This window comes from Lepisosteus platostomus, chromosome 17 (assembly GCF_059453375.1).
Source record: "Lepisosteus platostomus isolate fLepPlt1 chromosome 17, fLepPlt1.hap1, whole genome shotgun sequence".
NCBI lineage: Eukaryota > Metazoa > Chordata > Actinopteri > Semionotiformes > Lepisosteidae > Lepisosteus > Lepisosteus platostomus.
In genome coordinates this window covers 23737274-23757254 of record NC_142627.1, presented here as the reverse complement: position 1 = coordinate 23757254, position 19981 = coordinate 23737274, and the positions used below count along the sequence as shown (strand labels likewise).

Genomic DNA, 19981 nt, shown 5'->3' with positions numbered 1-19981 from the left:
TGTCTGGAGTAACAGTGAAACATGAACCAGCAGAGAAGCAGATTTAAAACCAAGAACAGGGGGCACTTCTTCACACAGAGGATTCTGGGGGTTGGCACATGTTACCCAGCCAGGTTACTGAAGATGACACCCTGACTTCCTTCAAGAAACAACTGGACTAGGTCCCTGGATTGTGCTCCAATCTAGACTGCCATCATTTAGAAACGGAAGGTCTAGTTTAACTCACTTCACACAAACTGGTAAATAAGAAACATGGAGAGTAGATGTTCAAGAAATAAAAAATAATGGATTTAAATTTACAGAAAGCTTTTGATAAGGTCCCTTATAAAAGGTGATTTGCATAAAATCCAATGTACACGAATCAACAGCTGTTTATCTAATAGGAAACAGCACATTTAAAAAGTTGAACTGGTCTGATGTAAGCAGTGGTGTACCACAGATTAATCATTAGCGATACGAAAATGACAAAGACTGACAAAGTCATGGATTGGAAAGACACCTGGGCAGTGAAATGTAACAAACACAGGTGCAAAGGAATCCACACTGGTGATAGGAACATTAACTACACACATCACGGGGAGTTTCAAGCTGCAAAAAGCTACACGGGGACTTGTGTAGGGTCTTCAACGTCAAAACAACACGGGGAATCTTGGCAAGACCACACGGGGAGCAAAAACAGAAGGAAAAGGTGTAGATTTCAATCCAAGGAAGCTGCACATAAGTTTTACAATGCAGTGGAAGACCTCACTTGGAATATCTGTGTTGCATTCTGGCCATTACTACCAGAAAAAATACATTCTAGCTTTATAAACCATTCAAAGAAGGGAAACCATAATGATTCCCGGTCTCGGGAAATTGTATACACAGACAGGTAAAAGGAGCTAAATCTATTCAGTCTAGATTCAATGATGAAGACTGAAAGGAGATGTGATTCAAGTACATAAAATATTTAGGGGTACAGAAACTCACGGGAGTTCCACCGTTGCTAAATAAATGAGGACACATGGTCATAACTGAAAATTAAAAGGGAATTCATTTAGGATGGCAAGCAGAAAGCACTTGTTTGCACAGAGTTGTGAGTGTCTGTTTCAGGCTTCCTAGCCAAGTGGTTGAAGCCTCTTTTAAATAATGGCTGAACGAAACTTCTGTTTTACTTAGCTACTAAAAACAAAGGGAACAAGACGGGACAAATCTCCTCCCATTTGCAGCCTTCATTCTCTTCCCACAGTAAAGCGGTTTAAAACTATAGTACTTAAGATGAAACTTTATGATGTTTGATAAAAAATATGCAGTGTATTGAGAACAGAAAAGGATGCTTTAATAAATGTTTATACATAAACAGTTTTAATAACCTGTTCATTCTGATACTTACAAAGAACTGTTGTGCTGTCTCACTGTCACAAGCCTCTTACACAGTCCTCTTGGCACTTACTAAAAGATCACCGTTTATGTGCATGTAAATAACCTGTTTAACATTAATTCTGAAGCTAAACATCAGTGCAAAGTTTTGCTTCTTTAATCTAGCCTTTTTAACAGTTCCTATTAATCCATTCCAGAAGCAAACATCTGTAGCTCAGTAACACAGTAACAGCGCAAGGCTGAATTCCCTGACTCAGCTATCTGAATGCTCAGCACACCTTGAAGCATTTAGTGTAATGTCTGCAATTCGCCACCCTTATAAATGAGTCACTTAAGCATCCATTTAAATTTTGTCTAAAAGTAATCTCAATCTGTTATCTCTAAGGCAAAACTTAGACGGAGAACCGACACTGCATTCTGAGCCCGGTCATGAAAGCTTTGAGAACAATGTGTAGCACGAACAGCAATTTCCCCGCATATTCACTGTCTGTTGAACTCTTCCATTATTTAAACAGTTGCAGGCAGTGATTGCTAAAACATGTAAGAACCTCTTCCCCAGTGGGGCTGTACTCGGACGTTTCTGTCCTGACGCGGGACGCAGTGGCAGGACGTTGCTCAGGCCTCCCCAGCCTGCTGCAGTTCCCTCATTATCACCAGCAGCACGTCTCTCCACAGGGTCTGGCCATTTTTTCCAGCTTTTGCAGTATCACTATGGTAACCAACAGATTTACCCAGTTTTCAATATGACTACATGAAGCACAATGAGTGTAACATTCACCCAGATCTATAATCTGCTTAAAATTTTTAAAAATGTAGCTGAATTACTCCCCCCCCCAACAGGCCCATCTGTGCACTAACTGTACATGTAAATTTGAGTGTTCGTCTCCCTGCAGGGCACTTACTGCACTGTGAAGCAACAAGCAAGCACACCAGGGTCTTCTAAGCTCCTGTGCCAGTCAGCTCTTGATTATAAAGGAGGAACTATCCTTGGATGCCCTCTAAATGCAATTCTGAGTGACAGTGCACAGCAGGAATTTAAATTCATTACTGTTGTGAAAAGCTGCACAAAAAAAACAGGATGAGACAATACATATAGTGAATTTGTGAATTATCCTCCACTTTCTTCACAGATGAAGCAGACTTTTTCGACACAGACCGTTTGCACAATCACGTGCGTCAAACACTGCCCTTCTCAGGACACGCTTGTAGCACAATCGCACTGGTTGGTTCATGAGCCAGTGCCACACAGGCCACACTGACCTGGGCATCATCACCGGGACTGCAGCGTGGGAGAGCTTCTTGCGTTAGGAGGAGCACATACAAGTCCGTCAGTACAATAATACATGATTATATTATTGTAATAAGATTCTTTTTGAGTCAGATTTTGTATTTATTTTTATAGTGCTGAGAGCAATCTATTACATTGTACAGATCTGTTTTTTTGTCAACCAGTTTAAAGCTTGTGTGCAAAGCCCAGACAACTTGTATTGATCCATGAGATACAAGCTAAATGGACCCACTGAGCGGATAATTCTATACTGCTGTTCCAGACTCCCTGACTGAAAATTAAGAGCCAATGCAAACCTTAGTTCCATTCAAATTTTATTTCCGCTGTTTACATCTATGGTCAGCGGTGGATTGTGAGTGCCAATGAATAAATGTAGGTTTACAAAACGCTAAACTCTTTGCTTTTTCTCATTTCAATCATCACATTGAATATGTCACAATTATTTAAAGTTGCAATGTTAATTTTACATATCTGTCTTTTTACAAGTGGATGTTATCCAGCAGATATTTCCTTATTGTACATATCTGGTTATTTGTCTACAGTATTGCATCCTGATTTCAACATGATGACAAACTAAACATGCGCCTCTAAAAACCCCAATGTCTGAGGTCGGTCACACTGGGATTGCCACGCAGCCACATTTTCACATTACAAGTCATTTATTAACCACAGCAGGCTTTGGACATGAGCTGGATTATGATACCATCTCATTCCCCTCTTATCCTGATCATCAAAGACACAGCATCAACTGACTTTGAAAACAGTAACAGCAACTCAGATGTGAATATCACCACACACAATCAAATTAGGAAAAGAAGATAAACTTACTTTCCAATGTTATCAGGAAGGGCCTGCAATGAAATGTCGTTGATGGAAAGACATGTTAAATTCCGTAATTCTGGGAAGCTTTCAGGCAACCTGAGACACGGGAACAAAAAAAAAAATCATTCAGTGTCACAAGCTAGAGGACGGAAAGCAGCCTGCTCTAAAATTCAGATGACTCCAGCGGTTATATCTCTGCAAGCTTCCAAATGCCAGCCTGTCTCTGCAGTGCTTTATTCTGGGGACATGTATGAAGTCATTTTCAGTGGTCTGCCACAGAGGAGGAGCACGAGGACGCCCCGTTAGCTCCAATGAGTTGTGCTTATTTCCTGAAGGGTAACTGCAGCGTGTAAACCCCACCACAGCGTAGCTCTAAAACAAGCCACATGGGTCACCCTCTTCTTCGACGTAGGTGGAGCCATATGCACACCACACGTCTCCAGCGCGAGGGAGCTGCTCCAGCACACACCCCTGAGCAGCCTGCCCCAGAGCAACAGGCAGGATACGTGAAGGTACTTACAGGAAAAGCCATCTGTAATCACATTTCCTGCTGCAGACGGCAAATCTGGTGCCAAAGCAGGCATATGGCGTGACTAAGTGTCTTATTTAGACTGTAATAGCATACACAGCGCAGGGCAGTCACACAAAGAGGTGACAGACTAGGGCCCAGAGGTGAGCAATCTCACTTTGGAGTCCAACACCTCTCAGAGGCCAGGTTCTATACGGAAACAAGAAACAGAGCCATGACCAAGAGAACTGTGTCATACCTAAACAGTTTTGCATCATTTAAAGTGAAAAATAATGTTGCTTTTTTAGTTGATGATTAGGGCTGATAATCAATCAGAAGTTATGACCTCATAAAAACAGATGGAAATGGTTTGGAAGGGGAGAAAACAGGGGAAACGGGTTTAACGCTGAAAGTGTGATTAATACTTGATTAGACATGTGGTCAGCACAGATGAAGTATTTCTTCTGGGGTCGTCACCACTGTGTTGAACAACCTCCAGTCTGGTTTTAATCAGAGCAAAACGTGATTGTGTTGTTATATGTACATGCTCCAGAAACTTACAAAATCACAGCCTGCTCTTCCAAACATATCAAAGACGTTTTTGAAGCAAACCCAAAGAAATAAATTAAATGATTTATTATCTGGCTTTCAGAACATCACTACTGAAATGTAGGGATCATATAAAACATACTCATGTGAGAACCCAATATTGCAGCATAATTGTTGCATCTGGACAGAATCTTAAAACGATATCACACAAAAGAGGGGTTTTTCTGACAATAACAAAATTGACAAAATCTGTCAGCTGCAGTGGTACCTTAATGTAATTTTCTATTACAATTTATTGAACACAAGAATTAAATCAGATTAGATTACACCTAGAATATAAAGGAAAACTGCTGGAAACATACACTATTAACTGAAAATGCAGCTCATTTGTTATTACAAACAAAACTTAATTACCTTGTTAAAGGATTCCCACTAAAATCTGCTACTTGAAGAGCTTTACAATATGAGATGCTTTCAGGAATTTCCATTATATCTGCAAAGGGGATGGAAAAATATTAACAGTAGATCTTAAAAAGACCAAATATAAAAAGGCATGTCCAACAGAAACATCTCACATTCTCACAAGTCTGTTGTAGTTGACAAATTTCAGCTATTTTTTTTCATTTTACAGAATTAAATGTGACTCAAAGTGCACTGGAACCCTGACTTGAAATAGGCAGACATAAAAATATTAAATTATGTCAACATCATAATTCCATCAATATCGCTTTCACTCAAAATCAAGCACGCCAGACAAAGTAAACATAAAACTTTGTATTTATACACGCTATGCCAATAGGAGCACAACGTGTATTTAAGACTGTCCTTGATAGCACAAATTACAGTGTCGGTCAGTGAAAATTCAGCTTTGGTCAAAACTAAACCATTTAAACGACTATAATTGGTTGATACAATCTTCATAATTATCGTTCCAGATTTGCTCTTGCCGAAGTGCTCTGTAATCCCTGCACTGGCTCCGCTTGTAGGACATTAACCATGCACAGGCAGAGCTGCTGCGATGTGCCCGTCAGGTCTGCAGGCTTGTGTGAGGTCAACATGCTGTCTCTGCAAAGTGTCCGGGTCTGAATTTGCGCACCTGCGTAAGGGGTGGTCTCATCTCCCCACTACCCTCTAGAAAAAGTAGAACCAGGTTTTTTTAGAGAAAAGATTGTGCCTGTTTTTATTAACATGTAATGCATCTCATGCATAAATTCCTTTAAGTGAGATTTTGATTAGCCGATTTTGATTACGTCCCAAAAACCTCTATTTTTAGGATAGTTTGCTGGGTAGGAAGGAGTGCAGTAACTCGGATTAGGTACATGTGCAGAATGAAAGTCTCCTGAGCATTATAAAGGTTGTGCAAAGGTCTTATTTTGGCTAATTTTAAAGCCACTTCAAAGCCACATAAAAGCAAGAGATCTAAAACAGAAGTCAGTTCCACTCTCTTCTCCATGCAGCTCCCCAATCCTCCTGATTTTGACATTATGATACTGAAACAGGAGTGACCTTCACCATTTAGAGTTAAAAGCAACAACATTGAGGGATATAAATACATGCTATGGTCAACAATTTAAACAAATGTTAGTATATAAGATTACATTTCAAACTGAAGGTCGTAAGTATTCAAGATATTATATATATATTTGGTTTGAGAATTGGTTAAATATAGAAAGCAGTACAGATACCAAACTCATTACAACTGCACTCTTTACTTTTAATACATGATTTATCTTCAAGTATCGTTAAATTTACAGAGACGTTCACAAATTATACAATATAGAAAAATTAGCAAAAACTATAGATAACAAAAGTAATTCAAAAACACAAGTTTAAGGCTGGGTAAACACCTATTTAATATTAACATTTAATATAAATTAAGTTATTATTTAATATATAATATCAACAAACATTTAATATACACAAGTGTCAACCACAGTGAGGGGAAACTCAAAGGGATGTGGAACAAGCTACCCAGTCCTGCATCCCAAGCTCATAACCCCACCTTGTTTCGAGAAAGAGCTGGACAAGGCCCTCTGATCTCTTAGCTACTGGTAACTCAAAGAACTTGAGTTACTAAAACCCTAAAAGGCCTCCTCTCACTTTTGTAACTTCTCTTGCATTCTAGGGTTTCACCTGTTAAAAGCATGCGCCGGGATCATTAGGTATATACTGTACATCTCACAGTATATACCTAATGTATTTAACTTTCTGGGATCAATGCGGTCGTGTTGGTTTTACATACCATTTCTGGACACATCCAGTTCCACGAGCTGCATGAAGTTGGCAATCTCTGGTGGGAGTCTCTGGATCTCATTGTCACTGAGTCCAAGTTTCCTTAACTTTACTAGCTGGAAGAAGGGCTGAAAAGCAAGGGTTTAATACAGTTAGCGAACCAAATAGCACACACATACACTCCAACGATTAATTCTGGTATAAACAGAACTTCCGTAGTAGCTTTCCAAACGATAGCTCTTTTGAAATATCTCCTTTAAGTAAAAAGCAGCTCACTGTACAGGAGCTGATGCATGCAAACATTTTAACACACCTAAAGTTGGCTGCCGTGCATTTAATATAGCAAACAGAGATCACAGGGTCTGGGAGACAGAAATACAAGGAAATGTTTCTGCAACAGGTATAAAAAAAAAGATCATGATGATGTGTTGGACTGCAAGAAAAAAAAACGTTTAAATTGTTTTTTGTGGAAACCATTAAACCAGTTTCATCTGAATCCCTAATAAAAACTGTATCCTTTTGCAGCACTGAAACAATTCAGCTTTAAGATGTCTGGAGCCTGTTTCTCTTCAACAGGAAGGACCAAAGGGCATAACAATATTACATTTGGATTTGTATTTAAACGTGGTGCTTAATACTTCCACTTACAAAGGGCCCTTTGGGAGCTTCAGTACAGTAAACCATAATTAACCTCTGAAACAGTCTTAAGCAGCTCTTAAAACAGCTTTGGTTACACAGCACACCTGAAGGAATGCCTGTTCAATGATGCCCTGTTCTACATCTGGCTCAAGCCTCCTCAAACCATAGTCAGCTGCTTTTCCTGGAAGAAAAACATTCTCTTCTAGTGTTTTAGGATGAATAATACAATTAAGTGTACAACTCCAACGGTGATAATCCAGGCCCAAAAGGTAAACTAATGGAAACTAAAAGTATAGTAACAGAAAACTACAGAAAATCTGAATGATCTCCATGATCATGCTTACTTTACTGCAGCTATGACTACAGCTACTGTAGTCTGCTATAAACACAGCTTAACCTGCACATCCAGCAGACATTTTGAAAGACAAGGATCTGAAAATGAACTAGGGTATACTTTCTGATGAAAAAAACTTGGGCAAGTAGCCTACAGCTTCTCATCTTTAACAGGCAACAAATGCAAGAAATGAGAAAATAAACTGTACATGAAAACCAAGGATTTGGACTCAATGACACCAAATATTTAGGTTTTGGAGACAGACCACAAAATGATACTTGAACTTAAACCCTACACTATGCATCTGAAGATCATAGGTTTTATGATTGAAATATTAAGAATGGGGATGATTCTGAAGATCTAAGATTGTGGTATGGTACCTGAAATTCATTGCACTGTTGAACAATTTTGGTCTATAATTGCAGTTAAGCACTTAAGGTGAGGAGATCTGTGAATATTTTTTGCAGAAACAGCTTAATCTTCTCCTGGGAAGGCTTTCCCAATTATTTCAAGTATGGAAAACAGAAATGGCACTTTTCCTTTATTACACAGACTTGCAGGATAATAATAAACAAAATTATGAACTTAAAGCTGACCAAAATAAGGAATTTATTTTTCAGCTCTATAATGCAAAAGCTGGAGATTGATATAAAGACGTTTGTCATCATAAATATAATAGTCAACTCTGTAATCGAATTTTGAAAATTATGACAAAACAAGTTTCTATCAGCAACAGCCCAAGGTGTTTTTAGATCTTATATTCCTGCAGTTTTTAAAGACGTCCAAGTGAGAAACACAAACAGTGACCATCTGTTCTGCAGTTAGTACTGGCTGACCCCTCAGCTGCCAAAAAATTTGGTCATTAAGAATGCCCACTGGCCTGGCAAAAATTCTACTGTTTCATACACTGTCTGACATAATCTATTCACTGGCCTGTGTGTGACCTACTTGTCTGCTGGATTTCTTGTCAGATATGGGGAACTTTCAAATATTATGTAAAGTGCACCTCAAGGAGATACACAATGTGCTTCTGAATTCACATAACCCAGTGCCAGGTCCAAAACCCTTCTCGTCTCTTTAGGGTTTACGTTTTTTTTATAAGGTGCAACATCCAATCAAGCTACAGTACAAAACTGATTTTTTTATTTAAAAAAAAACGACAAAGGGCTAAACATTAATCCAGCATTCTGCGTTATTTTCCATCATTCTGCAATTAACGCAGTTCTCCCTGCATGCTGTTACAGAGCTTCATTACTGCCAGGGGTCTTGGTATTCATGACGGAACTTTACTTTTAGTACCTCTCTGATGCATTAATCGAACCGGACAAAACTAAACACTGGGCTCTTTATAATACATCCTGTATTACTATTTCTATGATAATACCTACTGCATTCAAAATAAGCCCAAGGGGTCACTGTGAAAATGAGAACCAAAACAATTCTAAAGAACCTAATAATTGGGTCCGTACTGTACAACACTTCTGAAAGATTTTCTTAAACATCACGACTCTAAAGACCAGACCATGTGTACTGAGAGCAGAGCAGAGCTGTTTCTCCAAACACAGAACCAACAAGGTTTCTCGATTGTCACTCCCAGACAATATTAACGAAGTTTTACAAGATTGCTCAACAATGAAACTCAAAGCTGCAGACAGACTTCACAGCAAATTTAAAATTCTACTGCGAGGGAAAAATTCATGGACCTTCTTAATCCAATCCCTGCTCAAATGTTCTGGAACAAATGAGTAAGATTTAACAGACTGATTGGCAGCTGCAAAAGTTGTCTAGTGCTGTTTTATGTTAAGTTAGACTGCAAAAATACTGTGCACTGACCGAGTATCCCATCTCCAAGCATCCCCGAGGAGCATCAAAGTACGTAACAAAGGAAATCATTGCAATAAAAATATTATCAGATGAAAAAAAGGTTCTAAAAACATGGATGTTACAGCTCTGTGTCGCTTCAAAATACTGTGGATCAGGAGTCTCACTCTCCGTTTAATCTGTCTGCTGCACACTGAATACTCAATTAACCTAATTATTTTCTTGTATATGTAAGATTTTTCGTAAGATCACAGTTGATTACTCAAAACATTCAGATCACTCGCCGCACAGTTTCTTGATTATATATATTATAGATTATAATTAAAAAACTTTAATAATGACATCCAATATGTAAGACAGCTCTTGTCGAACAAGAACCAGTCCCCTGCTGTACTGCATTAGGGCAAAATATTCAAAGCTGTACAAGATCACTGACAGCACATCAGCAGGAGGCTGCTTGAACTCTGACCTCCATTTACTGAGGCCTTGACCCAAGCTGTTTCAAGACCTCCAGCCACATAATGTACTGCTATCAATTCTCCTAAAATATTCCACTGGGAATTACCTATGGAATTTGAATGATTTGCCCTTTTATCAAATGGATACAGCAAGAGCTCCTTGTGAAACGAATATTCAAATTGACTATATGCATGGTCACATCTGAATTAAAAGCAGCTATTCTGTGTCACATGTAAGTTGCTCATAATTGCTTCTGTGTTGAAAACAGCTGGCCACAGGCAGTCACAGAAGCTCAGACAGTGTGCAGCCTCTGTGGAACAGCAGTGGACTTCCACGCTTTTTTCATGAAAAAGAAACATGTCCTTATAAACACTGCCATCTCATTTTCACAGAAACAGGGTTGTTGGGGATGATTGAGGCCGAGCAGAGGATCCTGAAGATACTCTTTCATCAAGGATTTCTGAAAAAAGAAACCATTTTTTTCCACCAAGAGGAATATATTCTATTGCATCAACCTGTTTGCTCTCTGTGTTGGCTGCGTTATCCATATTCAAGACAAATATGGATGGTCACTAACCCGCCTGTAAAAGGCTGAAGTAGCAAGTGGTGTTTTAAAATGTTTCCCCATGGAAAATGAACAAACTTTAAATTGCTTTAAAAACTGTTGCCAGGTTTTAGCATAGCCTTCTGTACAATTTAATTTAAGTTGTTCTCAATTCAACACTGTACAATAAGGAATGCAGTAATATTGTCCTTAGAAGTACTGAATAACTATATCCTTTTCCCAAATACAGTGCTGATTACACCCGGGCATAGGCATCAGGCAAACACTGCCTTTGTGAGTCCAGCAGGATACTGAACTCTCCAGTATTATGGAGAAAAGATGCATCTGGAGGGTAATATTTTGTGAAAAGAGGCGGCCTTTCCTGTTTCTTCAGTTGTGTAACTGTCAGATTTATGACATGGTTTATTGGGTTTTTAACTCTCAATTTATTATTCTTAAAGACAACTTCAAGACACAACAGAAAATGCACAAACATCAGACATGAGTTACAATTCCTGACTGAATTTTGCCACCACTCCCGTCTAATGTGAGCCTTGCTGAAGTAATGAACACTTTCATTTTTTTCTCCTTAAGTCAATATTTGCACTGAAGGATAAGCCAGAAGGGACAAAAACAACACACAGGGGTGTCAATCAAATCAAAGAGTTCACACCCGCTTCAGCCTAGAAGACAAAGAAATCCATGTTTGAGTAATCAGCACAAACAGCACTCTACTCTGCAGGCCAGTCCCTGCAAGATAAAGTGAAAAGACACCATCTATACTACAGCTGACAGACTGCAGACCAAGAACTGTCTCCTTTGCTTATATACAATAATCAGGATAAAACGAGAGACACTGCACCTCTGGAAACAATTTGGAATAGATCTCTCTAGGCAATTTTGTACATCTTATTCATTAAAAATCTATCACCCCGGTGCCCTTGCCAAATTTCCCCCTGGCCTTTACCAATCATGGCCTCCTCATAATCCCCCTCTCTGAACTGGCTTCATCACTCTGCTCTCCTCCCCACTGAGAGCTGGTGTGTGAGCAGACTGGCACATCATCCAGGTGGGGCTGCACACTGGTGGGGGTGGAGGCGATCCCCATTCCCTGCAAAGTGCTTTGAGTGGATCCATCAAAGTACTATATAAATGTAAGGAATTACTATTATTACTATGGATGCTGGTTCATTGCAAGACACATGCACGTGTATGTGCTTATGGAGGTGAAGCTTAAAAACTAACTGTTTTTGGAATGAAGGAAGAAAACAGATCACACAGAGAAACCCCATGGAGACAAATCTGCACGCTCTCCCATACCAAGCCCAGATCCAACCCAAGAAGCTGGAGCCGTGAAGCAACAGCACTACCCACTGTGCCACTTTCACACAGCTATCTTGTTCATTTCCATCCTACACCTCGCCAATGTTATCTACAGCGCCAGTAACTGAGAAATCCAACAATCCCCAGCACCCACACTGCTTTCTCACGCTGATTAACACTCAACTGTCAGCTCAAGGCAAGTCCTGCAAGATGATGTTAAAGTATGTTCGGCCAGGAAATGCTCCAATTAACTTAATACAATGGCATAGCCTTTCAGCAGCATTTGTGTTCATATAAAGTAACTGTGCTAAGAAAGACAGCAAACATATACAGAGGTATCTACATTTGTAAATGAGCAAAACAGTAGCTACATCTCAACTTTTTGCAGTGGTAGCAGTGCAGAGACTGATGAAGTAATAGTGTTTACACACAGACACTTTAAATGGTGAACTTTGTGAATAAAACATCACTGGGGACTTGAGCACAGAGCCCAAGCTGTCACACTTGCTCTCTGTTCACTTCCCCTGTTGTAGAATGGTGCCGTTTTAGCGGTAGTTATACACTTCTGTTCAGAACATTGTTATCACACACTAGGTACACTGTATACTGAACTAAATTCTAGTTTCAGAATACACATTAGAATATACAGGCTCCTAACTGAAGGAATGAACATTTATCATGAACAAAATTACTCACCATCACAATGGTACTTTTAAAAGAAACTAGGGTAAGTCAAAAGCTCACTGTTCACTGTGTTGACTGAAGGTGAACGGCTGTCTCGAGGGAACAGTGTATATTCTCCTGCAGGTAAGTCACAAGTGTACCGTGAGCTGGCACTTTGGTGAACTACCAAAACACGAATTCTGTGAATCGTCCATTCTGAGATGGTTTCTGCACACCTGCTCCAAAGTCTGCTTTATGTTTCTTGATGAATAAATGTTGATAATCGGATAATTTCTCAGCAGGAATACTTCAAACACACTTCTTCACTTGTATTTTGCGAAATGTTTTATTCCTTTTACCCTTTGTTATTTTCGGATGCATCTAACACTTTATCACAGCATTTTGGGCATCAGAGAGATATTTAATAGATTTCTTTTTGGTCTGAGTTTGCACCATTTTATTCAAGCATCATCACTGTGACTGGGTGTCAGAGAATGGTCAGAACATTTTTTTTAACACTTTTCTTAAAGGTGGGCAGTATATCTTGCGATAGAACCCAAGAGAATGTGGATGAGTATATCATAAAAAGCTCTTTCAGTTCTTTCTTATTTTTCAAGTCTGAGACAGGCACTGATATTGGCAGTAAGTTGGGGTTATTATTATAAATACAGCCGAGGGATGACTGTAAATCAGAACTATACCCTTCCAAAGGAAATACTGGCATTATAACTGGTGGGAAACATTTTTGTTCTTATCTATGTCGGCATTCTAACCTCAGACTGAACCCTTTGTTGTCTAAAGGCTGTTCTCATGGTTTAGACAAAGCACAAGCACAACAGCAGAGGCTGAGAACACCAAGGTCTCAATACAAGAACGTATGTCCATGGAAGGGGAAGAACAACGTCACAGTGTACCACCACATCACCCAGCAATCACAAACACCCTGGGCAGTAATTCTACATGAGAAAGGCCATTTGTTAAAGTGACACAAGGAAGATGGAGTCTCCATGTGTAATATACACCAAATTAAGTTTAAAAGACTGCTGGTGTCTTGGGAGTGGAGCTGTCATACTATATCTTAACAGGTCTGCCTCTAAGAGTCGCAGAAGTACACTACAGTAGGGAACCATTGATCTCCTGGTCTTTCACACAAACGTGCGGCTCTCCTGTCTGGGACAACACTTGAAACTGTAACCCGGCACGCAATGAGCAACAGCTGGTCGTGTCATTAACTCGATGTGATGAGCCCACTTCGGAACCGTTGACCGTCACAAGGAGGAGCTGAGGGTTTGAGGCCCACTGAGCTCACGCAGAAAAGCAAAACCGCTCGAAAGAGTCACAAAATGCAGCTGTTACCGACTGTATAAGCGCACGGACCTCAGCCTGCGGTTTTCCTTTTGTTTCATTTTCCTCAGCGCTGTCATTGAGGTTTGTTTTCTTTCCCTCTGAGCCTGGGATCAGAGTCCCACTAAATACCATGTGTCCAAGCTAACCCTGGCAGCGCCAGGACAAGAATTCCTTTTCATCCATATCAAAGAAAATCAACCTTTTGTGTCGTTTTCTCCGTCTGCAGGAGAGCCACTTTCACACGTAATGTGGTCAGGGTGCTCGGGGCCCTGTCGGTCTCCATTATTATTGCTTTTCAGTCTGCCGCACCTCTCTGGAGACTCCAGCACGATGCTTGTGCTCTGTATTCTGACACAAACAGTAGAGAATGAAAATTGTAAAGGTACAAGGAGGAAAAACCCTGTTTCCATGGAATATTCCACCAAGTCCAACCTGAACAATCACATAACCTGTGATCATGTCCGCTCCCACTATCATTTTCGCAGGCAGAACGACACACAGCAACAAATTTAGCACTCAGCCAGGGACTAATGTCTGAATACTCACTGCTGATAATACAGTAACGGAACAAGATTTGTATTAGGTATTAAAAAGAAAAGAAAAATAGAAAGTGTCAAAGTAATAATCAACCCAAAATACTGAGCCAAATACATGTATTAGTGATATTCCCAGTTCCTGTGTCGAACAGAATGCCTGAACAGCTCTTTGCTTGCAGAGAAGTTGCGAGTCTCTGCCCACAGCTGTGGTAACAACATTCTGCACAGGTGAGTCAGAGGAGCATGTCATCAACGTGGAACTGGAAGACAATAACTGCTGATTATCTGTGTCACTGTATGTGACTTCACTTCCTCCCCCTACCAACTGGAGGGAAGCGGTCGAGCTCTCAGCATGCAAGGTCGGAGAGTGACATCAGCTTCACCTGCCTTCGGAGACAACGGGGCAGAAAGCGCTAATCCTGAACTCCCACCTTCTGACTGGAGTAACGGAAGGGAAATGAAGCTCCTCCCCCAAAACCCTAGAAAGGGTCTTAACACACGTTCTCACGTGGGGTTCGGCAACGACGGTACCGTTGATCGCAATAGATGGGGAAAACGGGTCTAAATAAGGGAAAACAGGTAGCCAAATAATTGGGGCAGATCAAACCAACTTAATATCCTCAACACACCGGGGGTGGCAACGATGGCAAGAGCACTGTGGAATGTGTGTCACCCCCTCCTCTCTGGGAGAGGCTTTGTCCCCAGGTGTAACAGTAACAGAGCCAGGAGATCTTTCACCCCCACTGCAATACCACTCACATACACTGCAAAGTAACTCTAAAAAGTAACTGCAAAGCACTGCAGAATTTTATAGCTCTGTAATGTAAAACATTTCTCCCCAAACCTTCACAGAATTACTAAAAGCTGTTTGTTTCTAACAAAGGATAAAGGGCAGCTGAATGTTGTGGGGAATTTACATCTGCTTGGCTTTAAAATAGTTTAATTCTACCTTATTAAATATCAACCTAGGTATTATAGCTTGTTAACTGGACACTTAAAGCATTTATCAGTCTGCAGATATGAACAGAAATAAAAGCTAATTTTATTAACTAATGCAAATAAAAGGTGACAGGATGCATATGAATAGGTACCATATGCTGCAATTCCTGAAAATATGGGCAAAATGTAAAAAGAATCAGCATGCTTTTTCAAGCTAAAAATTATAATTGCTAACAACATGCAAGCACATTGGGCTAATGTACAATGTTAGACAAAGATATTAGCAGAAGCACATCGGATAAGAACCTTAAACTACTTCTTAGCATTTTCACGTGTATTTGATAACTCTTTGAACTTATTTTTAGTGTGCTGTGTACTGTACCATTTACACTTTTATTTTAGCAGGTAAGTCAATTGAAAATGAATTTATAATAACATGGAAACCCAGTTATACAGCAGGGGATTTACTGGACCATTCCAAGCATTGCACTCAATTGTGAACCTACAGACATCCAGGCCAGATTCCCTAACGGACTCCAGGCAAAACACATTACTCTTTAAGGTCAGTCTCCCATTAAAATATTTGCTAGGATAGCCTTCACCTATCAGCCTCAGGATATAAAAAGAAGGCAAATACAAACCTGTTTGCCACAGACCTGAAGAGAAAAGGCAGAAAACAAAGGCAAAAAAATCCAGGTCTAAAGATGTTTCCTATTCATCAGTAACCGGAAATGAGGTTCTTGAAGAGCCAGGCATTTCTGGGTTTTGTTCTTTAACTGCTCAGGTTACAATTAACCCCATAATTTCTTAACGTGACAATTTCTGGAAGTCTTTTACAGCTGATTACTTAAAACATATGCTTCATTAAGATACGTTACCTCTAAAAGACAAGAAACCCTGGTTGGGAGTTTTGCAATTACACAGTTAACTGCAGTATTAGACCATCTGTCTAACAGAGAGCTCAGATAGAGCAAAAACCAGGCGACACTAGACTCTGCAGGAACTGGGACCCCCAAACTACAGCTTGGACTGAAGTGCGATTGAAGTGCTCTTTTCTGTGTACAAGCTGAATTCCACCATTCTGCTTGTTCACGACCTTTGATTTTGTCCTCTAGAGAGGGAGCAGAAAAGTGACATGGTAACTGAATTGTCGGAGACAGCATTTAAAGACACAGGAAACAGACATTTAACTTGTTGTTACCACTCAATTTGACTACAAACTGAAACACTTCAGTGAAAGACCAGCAGGGTGTTTCTTTTCCTTCCAAATTTACACAAAACTTGAAGGTCTTGAAGTATTTCCCGAATTGTTGCTGGTTTCTACATTTAGAGACCACCAGCTCTACCCCTTGTGACTAAGGAGGTCTCATTCATGTTCCCACCTCAGTCTACACAACTGAGCCAATGAAAGAGTAACGGTTAATTAAGGGTCATCAATGTGTTTAGCCGGAGCTAAAACATCTAGAAAATAGGCACTGGAGAGTTCCAGGACGATGGCTGCATCCTGTGCAAGAAACAGCTTCTCCAATAGCCAGTCCAATTCCAGGAAAAGTGGGAGTGGGGACAATTTATACTGAAGTCATGTGATGTTTGTCCACAAACCATGTTTGCAAACCCTGATGAAATTCACCATGCACATGCAGTTGTGTGGCAGGCAAGCGTTTCAGAGCCATATTGCTCTCCGCTAGCCTGGACAAGCCACTGCCTGCCCCCTGGTCTCCGGGCTCTAAATATCATATCATCCCAGCTCGTCCCAGCTATTCAATGGGGCTCAAGGCTGCCAAGCTGAGGGCATACAGTAGCTATCACACTCTCTTCTGACAAGACAGCCGTTGTTCCACACGAGCAGCACGAGGAACGTTCGTCCTCCTGCTTGACTGTCGTCGTGTCAGGATGAGCCAACAGGAAAAGGAGTCACTGCTCATCACAGAAACCTGGCACATCGCTACAGAATACCAGGTTCTGCTGCTGGAGAGTCCACCTGAGACTTTACCACACGAGGAGGTTACAACACCTGTGTCGGATCACCTCACTCACTCAGGAGGTGATTTAGGGCTTATGTAACAGTCAAAGCCACTCGTACTAAACATAAGAGAAGGATGTGTGTGTGTGACTATTCACCACCTGATAATTTTCTGAATCGATGACGATTGTTAAATGAACTCATTACGGGTTCCTGCTCAGCTGTGAGAGCCAGGGCGGACTGCCTGAACACAGCCCACAGAAACAAACCAGACAAACACGGGCACCTGGGTCGGCCGCTCCGTCCGAGAAGAGATTCTCCTCTCAGAACTGACAAGGGAGAGTTAAGCTACATCATACGGGACAGTCGAAAATAACTCACTCGCTGACAATTATGCGTAATCGTGGTCTCAGATGGAAAGCCTCCCTCATTCGTGTAACAGTGAGAGAATTGCAAACAGTTCGAAACAAAACAACAGACTGGCTTTTCCAGTTAGAAACAGAAACAACAAGTTTAAACTGATACACACGCATTCCTATGCAGTACCCAGGTGTCTGTGCCTCTTGTAATACGTGTCCGGTTATATTTTGGAATCACCACACAGTTGTTTTTACTTTCATCAGTACCAAACGCAGCTAAAGAAAATCAACTTTTGATAGAACAAGAAAGTTAATCGATTAATACGCATACACATTGCATGACACTCCATAGTCAGTGCAGCCAAATACTTTCTGTTCCCCGATTTGTTTAAGCCGCATTTTTTGCATATAAGTTCGAACTGTTAACTGCAGAGTGGTTAAACCTTAAACAACTAATCTACATCATGGGTCGCGCTTTCCACCTTTACTAACTTGACGAAGAGGCTTGGCCTTCGGGAACATTGCGTAACACCCAGTACCTCCCAAACGGGTAGAGGAAATGAACATTGTTTTGCTGAACCTCGATGAATTATAAATGACCTATGCCGGTTGGGGGTGAAAGAGACCGGTTGTGGGCGCCGCAAAAATGTAAAGGCAGTGTACAGTATGCGATTAAAACGCGTACCGCACGGCTAAGCTACACGTTGTCCGTCACAAATGTCTAATTAGTCTGTGAAAATGTTGTTTGATTTCCCTGAGGGGCGAACCAATGACCAGGTCCACCTCCCCGGTCCCGGGTCTCACCTTGGGCAGGTCGCGCAGCTGGTTGGCATCCAGAAGCAGCTCCTCCAGGCTGCGGCTGTAGCGGTAGATCTCATCGGGCACGTAGAGCAGCGAGCAGTGCCGCTTGTCCAGCGACTCGACGTGACGGTTGCACCGCCACAGCGGGATACAATGAAACATCACGGGACGAGCCGAGCTCCAATTTAAATCAAACGAGAATACAACAACAACAACAACAAAAAAAAATCACCGGCTTAAAAAAAAAACCCAACAACAACAATCAAAGACGCGAACCCTGCATGAGAGTGTTAAAGACCCTCCAACTCTCCCGTTTCAGCCTCCGCAGGGTTGTCTTCTCGTTAAGTTGTAACAGCAAGCAAACAACGCGCCCTCCTCCCGGGGATAAATAAACTGCACACAGTAACATGGACTGAAACCCCAGCTGGTCCGCCTTTTTTTTTTCCCTTCCTCGCTCGCTTACTTTCTTATCTCCAAGCTCTTTTCCTGCCTGCGGGAAGGTCTGCGGACTGTAGGACAGCGGTGGGAAACAGCTCGCCGTCGGGTTACATCTCTGTTTCGGCCGTTTCGATTCCGAGTGTCTGTTTTTCTTTTTTAGTCCTCGCACTCGGGTTAATTTCCTCTCACTCCAGTTTCTGACCCGGAACAGTCACTCCCTCATTCCAGCTTGACGTCACCATTCCTGCCCGCTCCTCCCTTTGTTCCAGGCGGAGACCGGGAGCGGGGCAGAAGGCTCGGGATCGCTTACTCTTGAGAACAGCTCGCTGGTCCTCAACCTCTGTTTAATTCTGCTGTTGTATTCCCCGGACAAGGTCTTCGTCTGCCCACCGTGGAACAGAGATAAATCCATTTCGCAGGCGTTTCGTTAATGGTCCGTTTTCAGAGGTGTCCACAGTGTTGTAGTTTTCAAATTCATGCGGTGAGATTGAAGAATTTCAGTTGTGACATCTGTAGTGTCATTTATTCAATTTTCAATACCAAGCATTAAACTCCAAACAAGCTATCAAAGTCATATTTTCAAAAGAAGTCCAGGTTGTCACTACTGGACGAAAATATGCTTTTGTGTGGTGCAACAATTTGTATAAAAGTGTATTTTTTCAGTGATTTTTCTGTTTTAGTTAACACAGGAGCAGCAGAATTCTGAACACTCTGAAGCTTATTTGCAAACTCGATTGATACTGAAGTAAGTAAGGTGTTAGAGAGGTCCTGTTTTGATTCAATAAGGACATATATCACTATTTCACCATGGGTAAAAAGATACCCTTGTGACAAAAGTAATACCAAGCCTTTTCACTTTTATTAAATGTACCGTGGACAACGTCACTGACATTTCCAGCTTTGCAAACCTGATGTAAGGAACATTCTTATTCCTAATGTAACCAAAACAGTATGCAAATACAAAGAAGTAAAGGGTCCCACCACAAAATGTTTCCGTGAATTTTCATGAATTCTGATAAGATCCTGTGATTGAAATCATTAAATGCTGCACTAAAGC

General features: G+C 41.0%; 1 protein-coding gene across 1 annotated transcript in view; it reads right to left on the bottom strand.

The window, feature by feature from the left end:
* The window catches only part of lrrc1 (leucine rich repeat containing 1), a 37789-nt gene extending 18642 nt beyond the window's left edge, over positions 1–19147 (bottom strand). The window contains exons 1-4 of the mRNA XM_088610468.1: positions 18490–19147; positions 6769–6886; positions 4941–5019; positions 3476–3565 (exon numbers count right to left, since the gene is read on the bottom strand). Of these exons, the coding sequence (XP_088466594.1) occupies positions 3476–3565; positions 4941–5019; positions 6769–6886; positions 18490–18648 (446 nt within the window). The 5' untranslated portion in view covers positions 18649–19147. The remainder of the gene's footprint in view (positions 1–3475; positions 3566–4940; positions 5020–6768; positions 6887–18489) is intronic.
* Between the last annotated feature and the right edge of the window lie 834 nt (positions 19148–19981).